At 57.1% G+C, this 13,799-nt stretch overlaps 1 protein-coding gene across 1 annotated transcript; it reads left to right on the top strand.

Annotated features, from left to right (window-relative positions):
* Positions 1 to 1,020: 1,020 nt before the first annotated feature.
* On the top strand, positions 1,021 to 12,269 carry LOC140681501 (protein NDRG2-like). Its single transcript, XM_072921364.1, has 15 exons — positions 1,021 to 1,077; positions 1,196 to 1,250; positions 2,786 to 2,888; positions 2,958 to 3,078; positions 4,902 to 4,964; positions 5,047 to 5,107; positions 5,732 to 5,818; positions 6,347 to 6,425; positions 7,209 to 7,296; positions 7,543 to 7,587; positions 8,362 to 8,413; positions 8,519 to 8,566; positions 8,658 to 8,693; positions 8,787 to 8,838; positions 10,083 to 12,269. The coding sequence occupies exons 2-15, from the start codon at positions 1,209 to 1,211 to the stop codon at positions 10,220 to 10,222; spliced, it is 1,017 nt and encodes a 338-aa protein (XP_072777465.1). The 5' UTR covers positions 1,021 to 1,077; positions 1,196 to 1,208; the 3' UTR covers positions 10,223 to 12,269.
* Positions 12,270 to 13,799: the final 1,530 nt, after the last annotated feature.

The raw sequence follows: 13,799 nt of genomic DNA, 5'->3' as shown, positions 1-13,799 counted from the left end.
ACCGATTGATTAGCCCCGGCTAATTAATCCCCGTGAATAATCATTCCAGGTTCGTTAGTCTCATTCCGTTAATTATCCCCGGCCGTAGAGCGCCATTGATCATTCCAGTCTAATTAATCCCTTAATTGTCCCGGATTAATTAGCCCACCCTGTTCACTACTCCAGGTCCATTAGTGCTGTTACTTACGGTTAATTAGCTGCTGCAATTAATTATTTAAGGCTATATCGCTTCTCAATGGATTATTCAGGATAATTAACGTCTAATGATTAATTAGCCCAGGCCAATAATTTATTCAAAATTCATCAGCCCCCCCCAACTAATTATTAGTGCTTAATTATCCCCACAGATTAATTAATTCAGGGCTAATAATCGCCATTAATTAATTAATCCATGCGAATGACACCCGCCAATAATTATCAAGGGCTAATTAATTATCCTGATTAATTATCCTGATCGAGGCTGCTGCTTTCGGGAGGGGGGGTTTGATTGACCCCAGAGGTTTAATTAATCAACGCTAATTAGCCAATCCAGTTCTCTTTTTCTCTTTTGCACGGTTCATTAGTTGATTAATTAACGAATCATTCCAGCTCGTTTACATTCCAGGCGCCCCTCCCGTCGCTGCAGGCCAGTTAATTGATTAATGAGCGAGAAATTAATGAGGGGAGGGGGCGTGGCCTTGATGGGGGCGGGGCGGAAAAGTTGATTGAGAAGTTGATTAAAAAGTTCATTAAAGCGAAAGAAACTTGATTAAAAGTTCATTAAAGCGAAAGAAACTTGATTAAAACTCGGACGAAACTTAATTGAGTGCGGAGTGACGTTAATTAAAAGCGGTCCGGGGGTTAATTAGGGGTGGAATATTTAATTGGAATTAATAAAGGGGGTGGGGGAGGGGCGGGAGAGGCCCCGGGGCTATTTTGGGGCCGCGCCCCTCCCCCACCCCGTGGGAACCGGGCGGGGGCGGGGGGAGGGGTGGGGGAGGGGTGGGGGAGGGGTGGGGGAGGGGCCGCGGGGTGGGGTGGGGGAGGGGCCGCGGGGTGGGGGAGGGGCTCTCAGAGGGCGCCTCAAGGTGGCCGCAGGTTCCGACCCCGCGGGATTTTGGGGGGGGGGGAGGGGAGGTGGGGGAGGGGCGCGGTGGGGGGAGGGGTGGGGGGGTGGGGGTCGTGACCTCTGACCTCGCCCCTCCCCCACCTTTAGGAATTCCAGGGTCATGGAGCTGCACGAGGCCGCCCCTCCCCCCGCGGAGGTCAAGGTGAGGAATGGGGGGAGGGGGAGGGGGGAAAGGGTGGGGGAGGGGCGGGAATCCCCCCACCCCTCCCCCCACCCCGACCCCTCCCCTCCCCCACCGCCCCCACCCCAAAATTCCCGCGGTTTTGGGGTTTTTTTGGGGAGTTTTTTGGGAGGGGTGAAAGTTCAGGGCGTGGCCGCGTGGGGGAGGGGCGGGAGGGGGAGGGGGAGGGGCGGGATTTGGGGGGAAATTTGGGGGAATTTGGGGGAAATTGGGGAAATTTGGGGAAATTTGGGGGAATTTGGGGGAATTTGGGGAAATTGGGGGAAATTGGAGAAATCTGGGGGGAATTGGGGGAAAATGTGGAAATTTGGGGGAATTTGGGGGAATTGGGGAAATCGGGGAAATTTGTGGGAAATTTGTGGAAAATTTGGTGGAAATTTGGAGGAAATTGGGGGAAATTGGGGAAATTTGGGGGAAATTTGGGGGAAGTTGGGGAAATTTGGGGGAAATTTGGGGGAATTTGGGGGAAATTGGGAAATTTGGGGCGAGGGGAGAGGTGCGGAATTTGGGGGTTTGGGGATTTTGAGGATTTGGACATTTTGGGGATTTGGGGATTTTGGGGGAGGAAATGGGGAATTTTGGTTGGTGGAAAAGGGGGAATTTTGGGGAGAAAAATGAGGGAATTTGGGCGGGAAAGGGGAATTGGGATTTGGTGATCCGGGAGCAGAGTTTTGGGGAGAAATGGGAGATTTTGGGGATAAAAGGGAGGATTTTGGGGATAAAAGGGAAGTTTTTGGGGATAAAAGGGAAGATCTGGGGGATAAAAGGGAGTATTTTGGGAATAAAAGGGAAGATTTGGGGATAAAAGGGAGATTTTGGGAATAAAAGGGAAGAATTGGGTGATAAAAGGGAGATTTTGGGAATAAAAGGGAGGATTTTGGGATAAAAGGGAGGATTTGGGGGATAAAAGGAAGGATTTTGGGGATAAAAGGGAGGATTTGGGGATAAAAGGGAGGATCTGGGTGATAAAAGGGAGATTTTGGGGATAAAAGGGAGATTTTGGGATAAAAGGGAGAATTTTGGAAATAAAAGGCAAGAACTGGGTGATAAAAGGGAGGATTTTGGGGCTAAAAGGGAGATTTTGGGAATAAAAGGGAAGATTTGGGGATAAAAAGGAGGATTTTGGGGATAAAAGGGAGAATTTTGGAAATAAAAGGGAAGATCTGGGTGATAAAAGGGAGGATTTTGGGGATAAAAGGGAAGTTTTTTTTGGGCCCCGTTTTTTTGGCTGCGAATCCCAGATTTTCGGGGCGCTCATGCCCCATTTTTTTGGCTGCAAATCCCCGGATTTTTTTGGATGCAAACCCCAGATTTTCCGGGAACTCAGGCCCCGTTTTTTTGGGTGCAAACCCCGAATTTCTTTTGGTGTAATCCCCGAATTTTTTTGGGTGCAAACCCCGGGTTTTTTCAGGTGCAGTCCCCAAATTTTTGGCATGCGCGAGCCCCGTTTTTTTGGGTTATTTTGCCCCATTTCACTGATTTTCCCCCATCCCCAGCACCGCCTGGAGACGCCTTTCGGGGTGCTCCACGCCTGGGTCTCGGGGTGCCCCCGGCCCGGCCGCCCAGCCCTGGTGACCCTCCCGGACGTGGGGCACACGCGTGAGTCCCCCCTCCCCCCACGCCCCCCACGCCCCTCCCCCACCCCGCTGAGGCCTCCCCTCCCCCCAGACCTGACGTGTTTCTCGGAGCTGTTCGGGCACCCCGAGATGGAGGAGATCTCCCGCAGCTTCCACCTGGCGCACCTGGAGCCGCCCGGCATGGAGGAGGGGGCGCCGCCCTACCCGCCGGGGTAACCCCCCAAAAAATACCGAACCCCCCAAAACAACCTAACCCCCCCAAAAACCCCCAAAAACCCGATAACCTACCATAAACCCCCGAAAAAATCCCCAACCCCCCCCCCAAAAAATAACGGAACCCACCAAAAAAACCTAACCCCCCCCAAAAACCCGATAACCTACCAAAAACCCCAAACCCCCCCCAAAAAATACCTAAAACCCGCCAAAAAATACCCAAAACCCACCAACCCCCTCCAAAAACCCAATAACCTACCAAAAACCCCCCCAAAAAAATCCCCCAAACCCCCCCAAAAAATAACCGAACCCACCAAAACAACCCAAACCCCACCAAAATCCTGATAACCTACCCAAAACCCCCCCAAAAATACCCAAAACCCCCCCAAAAAATACCCAAAACCCACCAAAAAATACCCAAAACCCACCAACCCCCCAAAACCCCAATAACCTACCAAAACCCCCCCAAAAGTTCCCAAAACCCTCCCCAAAAAAATCCCCAAAACCCACCCAAAAAATCCCCAAAACCCCCCAAAAAAATCCCCAAAACCCCCAAAAAAATCCCCAAAACCCAACCCAAAAAATCCCCAAAACCCACCCCAAAATATCCCCAAAACCCACCCCAAAAAATCCCGAAAACCCACCCCAAAAAATACCCAAAACCCCCAAAAAAATCCCTAAAAACCCCCAAAAAAATCCCAAAAACCCCCCAAAAAAATACCCAAAACCCCCCAAAAAAATCCCCAAAACCCACCAAAAAAATACCGAAAACCCCCTAAAAAAAATCCCCAAAACCCACCCCAAAAAATCCCCAAAACCCACCAAAAAAATACCGAAAACCCCCTCAAAAAAATCCCCAAAACCCACCCCAAAAAATCCCCAAAACCCCCTCAAAAAAATACCCAAAACCCACCAAAAAAATCCCCAAAATCCACCAAAAGAATACCGAAAACCCCCCCAAAAAATCCCCAAAACCCCCCAAAAAAATCCCCAAAACCCACCCCAAAAAATCCCCAAAACCGACCAAAAAAATCCCAAAAACCCCCCAAAAAAATCCCCAAAATCCACCCCAAAAAATCCCCAAAACCCACCAAAAAATCCCCAAAACCCACCCCAAAAAATCCCCAAAACCCCCAAAAAAAATCCCCCAAACCCCCCAAAAAAGTCCCCCAAACCCCTCCAAAAAATCCCCAAAACCCACCAAAAAAATCCCCAAAACCCCCCAAAAAATCCCCAAAACCCACCAAAAAATACCCAAAACTCCCAAAACCCCAAAAATCCCCCAAACCCCCACCCCGGGTACTGCCCCTCCCCCCTCACTGACCCCTGAGTGACCCCTGAGTGACCACACTGACCCCTGAATGACCCCCTGACCCCGAGTGACTCCTGAGTGACCCTTTGACCCCTGAGTCACCCCTGAGTGACCCCTTGACCCTGAGTGACCCAGGAGTGACCCCTTGACCCCTGAGTGATATGAGTGACCCCTGAGAGACCCCTTGACCCCTGACTGACCCCTGACCCTTGAGTGACCCTGAGTGACCCCTTGAGCCCTGAGTGACCCGAGTGACCCCTGAGAGACCCCTTGACCCCTGACTGACCCCTGACCCTTGAGTGACCCTGAGTGACCCCTTGACACCCGAGTGACCCAGGAGTGACCCCTTGACCCCTGACTGACCCCTGACCCCCTCAGTGACACCAAGTGACCCCTTGACCCCCGAGTGACCCTGAGTGACCCAAGTGACCCCTGAGTGACCCAAGTGACCCCTGAGAGACCCCTTGACCCCTGCGTGACCCCGAGTGACCCCTGACCTTTGACCCGCAGGTACCAGTACCCCTCCCTGGAGCAGTTGGCCGAGGCCCTCCCGGGGGTCCTGCAGGGCCTGGGGTGAGCGGGGGAGGGGCAGGGCCGGGGCCGGGGTCAGGCTGTGACCTCCCTGACCTCTGACCTCTGACCTCTGACCCCGCAGCATCCGCAGCATCGTCGGGGTGGGGGTGGGGGCCGGAGCCTTCGTGCTGGCCAAGTTCGGGGTGAGTGGGGGAGGGGAACTGGGGGGGGCTGGGGGGGGCTGGGGTCACTGGGGTCACTCCGGGTTCACTGCGGGGTCACTCTGGGGTCAGTTCTGGGGGGTTTTGGGGGGGTTTTGGGGGGGATTTGGGTGGGATTTTTTGGGGGGTTTTGGGTGTTTTGGGGGGTTTTTTGGGGGGGATTTTGGGGGGTTTTGGGTGTTTTTGGGGGGGGGATTTTGGGGGTTTTGGGGTCAGTCGTGGGGGATTTTGGGGGGATTTTTAGGGGGATTTTGGGAGGATTTTTAGGGGGATTTTGGGGGGATTTTTAGGGGTATTTTGGGGAGGTTTTGGGGGGGATTTTGGGGGGATATTTAGGGGGATTTTTGGAGGGTGTTTTTGGGGGGGGTTGGGGGATTTGGGGAGGTTTTGGGGTCACTCTTGGGGGATTTTGGGGAGGATTTTTAGGGGGGTTTTGGGGGGATTTTGGGGGGATTTTTCAGGGGATTTTTGGAGGGTTTTTTTGGGGGGGGTTGGGGGATTTTGGGGGGTTTTGGGAAGGGATTTTTCAGGGGATTTTTGGAGGGTTTTTTTTGGGGGGGGTTGGGGGATTTTGGGGGGTTCTGGGGTCACTCCGGGGTCCCGCAGCTGCTGCACCCCGAGGCCGTGGAGGGGCTGGTGCTGGTGAACCTCGACCCCCGCGCCAAGGGCTGGATGGACTGGGCCGCCAGCAAGGTGGGCGGTTTTCCTTTTTTTAATTTAAGGGATTATTGGGTTTTTGGGGGGGGAAATTTTTCCTTTTTTTTTTTTTTCTAGGGTATTATGGTTTTTTTGGGGGGGGTGGATTTTGTTTCATTTTTTTTTTTTTTATTTCTGGTGGATTATATTTTTGGGGGGGGGGATTTTTTGGGTTTTTGTGGGTTTTTTTCTGAGGATTATGGGGGTTTCTTGGGAGGATTTTGGTTTTTTTTTTTTTTTGAGGGGATTTTGGGGGAGTGTTTTCAGGAGATTTTGGGGCATTTTAGGGGATTTGGGGGTTTTTTGGTTGGTTTATTTTTGGGGGTTATGGGGTTATTTGGGGGGGGATTTTTTGGGGTTTTTTGGGGGGGGATTTTGGTGGTTTTTTGGGGTTTTTTGGGGGGGATTTTGGGAGGTTTTGGGGTGGATTTGGGGTTTTTTTGGGGTTTTTTTTTTGGGGGAGGGATTTTTGGGTTATTTTGGGGAGATTTTGGGGTGGTTTTTAGGGTGTTTTTCCTCCTGCAGCTGTCGGGGCTGACGACGTCGACAAATGAGATGATCCTGAGCCACCTCTTCACCCAGGTGGGGCTGGGGTCAGCCGGGGGTCACTGGGGTCACTGGGGTCACTCTGGGGTCACTCTGGGGGTCACTGGGAGTTACTCTGGGGTCACTCTGGGGTCACTGGGGGTGCTCTGGGGTCACTCTGGGGTCACTGGGGTCACTGGGGTCACGCTGGAGTCACTGGGGGCACTCTGGGGTCACTGGGGGCATGCTGGGGTCACTGGGGGCACTCGGGTCACTGGGGTCACTCTGGGGTCACTCTGGGGTCACTGGGGTCACTGAGGTCACTGGGGTCAGCCGGGGGTCACTGGGGGCACTCTGGGGTCACTGGGGTCACTGGGGACACTCTGGGGTCACTGGGGGCACACTGGGGTCACTGGGGGCACTCCGGGGTCACTGGGGGTCGGTTTTGGGTCACTCATGGTCACTCTGGGGGTCACTGGGGGTCACTCTTGGTGGTCACGCTGGGGTTATTCTGGGGTCACTGCGGGGTCATTCCAGGATCACTCATGGTGGTCACTCGGGGGTCACTCTGGGGGTCACTCCGGGGTCACTCGTGGTGGTCACTCCGGGGTCACTCTGGGGTCATTCTGGGGGTCACTCTGGGGGTCACTGGGGGCACTCTGGGGTCACTCTGGGGTCACTCGTGGTGGTCACTCTGGGGGTAACTGGTGGTCACTGCGGGGTCACTCCGGGATCAATCCAGGGGGTCACTCTGGGATCACTCTAGGGTCAGTTTGGGGTCACTGGGAGGTCACTCCGGGGTCACTCCGGGGTCACTCCGGGGTCACCCCGGGGTCACTCGTGCCGGCCGTTTCAGGACGAGCTGGCGGCCGCCCCTCCCCCGTCCGGCGGGTCCGGGAGCACCTGTCGGCCACGCCCAACGCCGCCCTGCTCTGGGCCATGTACACCAGGTGAGGGCGTGGCCCTGGGGGCGTGGCCGTGGGGCGTGGTGGGGGGAGTGGTCAGGGGGCGTGACCTGGGCGTGGCTGGGGGGCGTGGCTCTGTGTGTTTAGGGGCGGTGTTACAGCTGGGGGTGTGGCCAGAGGGGGGCGTGGCCTAAGCAGTGGGTGTGTCCTGGGAGGGGGCGGGGTCACAAAGGGGTGTGGCCGCGGTGGGAGGGGCTAAAGCGTTGGCCTGCCCCCCCTTGTCCTCCTCAGCCGTGCCGACCTGGGCCTGGAGCGGAGCGGAGCCGGGAGCCTGCGGTGAGTGACCGCTGAGTGACCCCTGAGTGACCCCTGAGTGACCACTGACCCCTGAGTGACCCCTGAGTGACCACTGACCCCTGAGTGACCCCTCACTGACCAATGACCCCTGAGTGACCCCTGAGTGACCACTGACCCCTGAGTGACCCCTGAGTGACCCCTCACTGACCACTGACCTCTGAGTGACCCCTGAGTGACCACTGACCCCTGACTGACCCCTGACTGACCACTGACCACTGACCCCTCACTGACTGCTGAGTGACCACTGACCCCTGAGTGACCCCAGAGTGACCCCTGAGTGACCCCTCACTGACCAGTGACCCCTGAGTGACCCCTGAGTGACCCCTGAGTGACCCCTCACTGACCCCTCACTGACAACTGACCCCTGAGTGACTCCTCACTGACCACTGACCCCTGAGTGACCCCTGAGTGAACACCAACCCCTGAGTGACCCCTGAGTGACCCCTCACTGACCACTGACTCCTGAGTTACCAATGAGTGACCCCTCACTGACCATTGACCCTTGAGTGACCCTTGAATGACCCCTGAGTGACCACTGACCTCTGAGTGACCTCATGGTGATCACTGACCGCTGAGTTGCCCCTGAGTGACCCCTCACTGACCGCTGACCCTTGAGTGACCCCTCCCTGACTGATAACCCCTGAGTGACCCCTGAGTGCCCCCATAGTGACCACTGACCCCATAGTGACCACTGACCCTATAGTGACCCCTTGACCCCTGAGTGACCCCCGAGTGACCCCTTGACCCCCGCAGCTGCCCGGTCCTGCTGGTGGTCGGTGACAACGCCCCCCACGAGGACGCCGTGGTGAGTGGGGGAGGGGCGGGGCAGGGGCGTGGTCACTCGGGGCATGGCCAGCTGACCCCGCCCTGACCCCTTGACCCCACCCCAACCCTCCGCCCCTCCCCCAAGGTGGAGTGCAACGCCAAACTGGACCCGACGCAGACGTCCTTCCTGAAGGTGACCTTTGACCTCCGAGTGACTGCCGAGTGACCACTGAGTGACCACTGAGTGACCGCTGAGTGACCACTCGCCGCTCCCTCTCTTGCAGATGGCCGACGGGGGCGGGCAGCCGCAGATCGCCCAGGTGAGGGGTCAGAGGTCACGGCAGGGGTCAGCGGGGTGGGCGTGGCCACTCGTGGTCACTCAGCGGTCAGCGCTGACCACGCCCCTCCCCCAGCCCGGCCGGCTGACCGAGGCCGTCAAGTACTTCCTGCAGGGCATGGGCTACAGTGAGTACAGCTCATTAATATGCATGAGGGGCTCATTAGTGGATTGGGTGTGATTTGCATAAAGGGTGTGGTTTAACAGGGATTGGGTGTGATTTACATAAAGGGTGTGGTTTAACAGGGAATGGGAGTGATTTACATAAAGGGTGTGGTTTAACAGGGATTGGGTGTGATTTACATAAAGGGTGTGGTTTATCAGGGATTGGGTGTGATTTACATAAAGGGGTGTGGTTTAACAGGGATTGGGTGTGATTTACATACAGGGTGTGGTTTATCAGGGATTGGGTGTGATTTACATAAAGGGGTGTGGTTTAACAGGGATTGGGTGCGATTTACATAAAGGGGTGTGGTTTAACAGGGATTGGGTGTGATTTACATAAAGGGTGTGGTTTAACAGGGATTGGGTGTGATTTGCATAAAGGGTGTGGTTTAACAGGGATTGGGTGTGATTTACATAAAGGGTGTGGTTTAACAGGAAATGGGAGTGATTTACATAAAGGGGTGTGGTTTAACAGGGATTGGGTGTGATTTACATAAAGGGTGTGGTTTAACAGGGAACGGGTGTGATTTGCATAAAGGGTGTGTTTTAACAGGGATTGGGTGTGATTTACATAAAGGGGTGTGGTTTAACAGGGATTGGGTGTGATTTGCATAAAGGGTGTGGTTTAACAGGGATTGGGTGTGATTTACATAAAGGGTGTGGTTTAACAGGAAATGGGAGTGATTTACATAAAGGGGTGTGGTTTAACAGGCAATGGGTGTGATTTGCATAAAGGGTGTGGTTTAATGGGGATTGGGTGTGGTTTTACAGGGAATGGGTGTGATTTGCATAAAGGGTGTGGTTTAACAGGGAATGGGATTGATTTGCAAAAGGGGTGTGGTTTAACAGGGAATGGGTGTGGTTTAACAGGGAATGGGTGTGGTTTAACAGGGAATGGGTGTGATTTACATAAAGGGGTGTGGTTTAACAGGGAATGGGTGTGATTTACATAAAAGGTGTGGTTTAACAGAGAGTGGGAGTGGTTTAATGGGCAGTGGGCGTGGTTTAATGTGGAATGGGCGAGGTCTGGAGAAAACAGGCGTGGTTTACACAAAGGGGTGTGGCTTGCTGAGCAAGGGGCGTGGCCGGGAAGGGAGGGGCGTGGCCGGGAAGGGAGGGGCGTGGCCGGGAAGGGAGGGGCGTGGCTGGGAAGGGAGGGGCGTGGCCGGGAAGGGAGGGGCGTGGCCCAAGGACGGTGTCCCCGCAGTGGCCGCCTCCGCCATGACGCGCCTGTCGCGCTCCCGCACCGGCTCCGTCACCGTGGGCGAGGGCGAGCGCGGCCGCAGCCGGACCCTGAGCCGCGGCAGCACCGGGGGAGGGGCCGTCCCTCCCCCCGCCAGCCCCTGAGGGACTCCCCCGGGACCCCCAGACCTTCACCGGGAAATCCCCCCAACCCCTGGGACCCCTCAAAACCCTCCGGGACCCCCCAGAAAGATCCCCCAGGGACCCACCCTGAACCCTCTGGGACCCCCTGAATGATCCGCAGGAACCCCGAGGGATCCGTGGGACCCCCCAGTGGCCCCCAGGACACCGCAGGACCCCTAAGGACACCCTGGGGTGCCCCTGGGACTCCCCAGTTGCCCCCAGGACACCCTGGGGTGCCCCTGGGACCCCCCAGTGACCCCCAGGGTCCCCCCTGGGACCCCTAAGGACACCCCAGGACCCCATCTGGGACCCCCCAGTGGCCCCCAGGACACCCCAGGATGCCCCTGGGACCCCTAAGGACACCCTGGGACCCCCCTGGGACCCCTAAGGACACCCCGGGACCCCCCTGGAACCCCTAAGGACACCCTGGGATGCCCCTGGGACCCCTAAGGACACGCTGGGGTGCCCCTGGGACCCCTAAGGACACCCCGGGATGCCCCTGGGACCCCTAAGGACAACCCGGGATGCCCCTGGGACCCCTAAGGACACCCTTGGACCCCCCTGGGACCCCCCAGTGACCCCCAGGGTCCCCCCTGGGACCCCTAAGGACACCCCAAGATGCCCCTGGGACCCCTAAGGACATCCCAGGACCCCATCTGGGACCCCCCAGTGGCCCCCAGGACACCCCAGGATGCCCCTGGGACCCCTAAGGACACCCTGGGGTGCCCCTGGGACCCCTAAGGACACCCTGGGACCCCCCTGGGACCCCCAAGTGGCCCCCAGGACACCCTGGGGTGCCCCTGGGACCCCTAAGGACACCCTGGGGTGCCCATGGGACCCCCCAGTGGCCCCCAGGACACCCCAGGATGCCCCTGGGACCCCTCAGGAAACCCTGGGGTGCCCCTGGGACCCCCCAGTGACCCCCAGGACACCCCGGGATGCCCCTGGGACCCCTAAGGACACCCTGGGGTGCCCCTGGGACCCCCCAGTTGCCCCCAGGACACCCTGGGATGCCCCTGGGACCCCTCAGGACACCCCAGGGTGCCCCTGGGACCCCCCAGTGACCCCCAGGGTCCCCCCTGGGACCCCTAAGGACACCCCAAGATGTCCCTGGGACCCCCCAGTGGCCCCCAGGACACCCCAGGATGCCCCTGGGACCCCTAAGGACACCCTGGGACCTCCCTGGGACTCCCCAGTCGCCCCCAGGACACCCTGGGATGCTTCTGGGACCCCTAAGGACACCCTGGGATGCCCCTGGGACCCCCCAGTCGCCCCCAGGACACCCCAGGATGCCCTTGGGACCCCTAAAGACACCCTGGGACCCCCCTGGAACCCCTAAGGACACCCTGGGGTGCCCCTGGGACCCCCCAGTGGCCCCCAGGACACCCCAGGATTCCCCTGGGACTCCCCAGTTTCCCCCCAGGACACCCCAGGATGCCCCTGGGACCCTAAGGACACCCTGGGACCCCCCTGGGACCCCCCAGTGGCCCCCAGGACACCCCAGGATGCCCCTGGGACCCCTAAGGACACCCTGGGGTGCCCCTGGGACCCCCCAGTCACCCCCAGGACACCCCTGGGACCCCTAAGGACACCCTGGGGTGCCCCTGGGACCCCCCAGTCACCCCCAGGACACCCCAGGACCCCCCTGGGACCCCCCAGTGGCCCCCAGGACACTTCAGGATGCCCCTGGGACCCCTCAGGACACCCCGGGATGCCCCTGGGACCCCTAAGGACACCCTGGGACCCCCCCTGGGACCCCTGGGACCCCCCTGGGACCCCCCAGTGGCCCTCAGGACACCCCGGGATGCCCCTGGGACCCCTCAGGAAACCCTGGGGTGCCCCTGGGACCCTTCCCCATGTGACCATTGGGAGACCCCCCTCGAACACTCCAGGCCCCCCTCCCGAAATCCATCTGTGACCTCCAACCCCCAGAGTGACGCCCCTGGGACCCCCACATCCCTCCCCACCCTCCCCGAGACCCCTCAGAGCCTTCCCGTGGCGGCAATAAAGGCTCAAAGCAGCGACAGAAGCGCTTCTACTGCGTCCAGTGCCTGCACTGGGAGGACTGGGAGCACTGGGAGGGACCCCGGGAGAATCGGGAGGGAAGCGGGAGCGTTGGGTGGCACACTGGGAGGGAACTGGGGGAGCTGGGAGGAGTGGGGGACTCCTGGGAGCGATCTGCCACTGAAAAGGAGACAAAGGGAGCCGAGGTCATCCCAGTGCCACGGGATATTGCAGACAGCACTACACGGGAGCCCGAACCTGTGGGGCAGTGCAGCCCTGGCAGCAGGACAACACCGGAATAAAACAGGCAGGGACGACGTCTGTGGGCTGCACGGTGCTGTCAGGATCTGGTATTGATGGTTCCGAGATTTAGAAAGTCTCTGAGCCCCACAGCCAAAGGAGGAGACGTAATTCGTCTGTGCTGGTTTCAAGGTTGTTTATTCTTGTTTATCTATAACATGTTCTGCTGCCCTGTCGCAGCTCTGTCCTGCAGGGCAGCGTGTGGGGCTCTGCCCTCAGTGGGATGTTAAAAACATTAAATACCAGAAACTACGTCTGTTATATTTACGATAGTGTGCCAATGTAACACCCCTCAGTGGGATGTTACAAACATTAAATACCAGAAACTACGTCTGTTATATTTACGATAGTGTGCCAATGTAACACTCCTCAGTGGGATGTTACAAACATTAAACACCAGAACCCACCTGTACTGCATTTACAATAATGTGCCAACTGAGGGAACGTTACAAACATTAAACACCAGAAACCACCTGTACTGCATTTACAATAATGTGCCAACTGAGGGAACGTTACAAACATTAAACACCAGAAACCACCTGTACTGCATTTACAATAATGTGCCAACTGAGGGAACGTTACAAACATTAGATACCACAAACCACCTGTGCTGGATTTACAATAACGTGCCAATATCTGACACCTACGTTGGACAGTGTGTCCCCAGCCTGAACCAACAGAAAAATGCCAACATCACAGTGAAACATGGAGGGCATGAAGAAGGAGGAAAAGGACAAGACACACCCAATTTCCTCCATCTTGTCCCCTTTGGACCCCTCATCTAGAATCCTAAAATTTTACTTTTGCACCCGTGCCACACTTAATTATTACTGATATCAAACATTCTGAGCTGGTAATTCATCCTGTAAGATTGAAAACTCTTTTCCACGGACAGAGATCACAGCCAGTGTCTCTGGGGGCTCTGTCCGGGGGGGTCCTGACCCCTGCCAGGGTCCCAGGGCAGCCAGAGGGAAGCTCTGGATTCCCAGATGGTGTCACTAAGGGTCCTGGGGCTGAGGGTGGCACAGAGGGTGGGGGCAGCTGAGGGGCAGAAATGGTCTGTAGGAGTAAAAAGGGGGGCACAGGGACACTGAGAGGCTGCAATGGGGAGCTGGAGGGTGACACAAGGAGGCTGAGAGGCAGAAGGGGTCTGTAGGAGTAAAAAGGGGGGCACAGGGACACTGAGAGGCTGCAATGGGGAGCTGGAGGATGACACAAGGAGGCTGAGAGGCAGAAGGGTCTGTAGGAGTAAAAA

This window comes from Taeniopygia guttata, chromosome 36 (genome assembly GCF_048771995.1).
Source record: "Taeniopygia guttata chromosome 36, bTaeGut7.mat, whole genome shotgun sequence".
NCBI lineage: Eukaryota > Metazoa > Chordata > Aves > Passeriformes > Estrildidae > Taeniopygia > Taeniopygia guttata.
This window is presented reverse-complemented; position numbering and strand designations above follow the sequence as displayed.

Coding starts and splice junctions, on each gene's coding strand:
- LOC140681501 (XM_072921364.1), top strand. CDS start 1,209: ATGGAGCTGCACGAGGCCGCCCCTCCCCCCGCGGAGGTCAAG. Junction 2,889..2,957: donor CCCGGACGTGGGGCACACGC/GTGAGTCCCCCC, acceptor CCCTCCCCCCAG/ACCTGACGTGTTTCTCGGAG. Junction 8,694..8,786: donor GGCAGCCGCAGATCGCCCAG/GTGAGGGGTCAG, acceptor CCCCTCCCCCAG/CCCGGCCGGCTGACCGAGGC.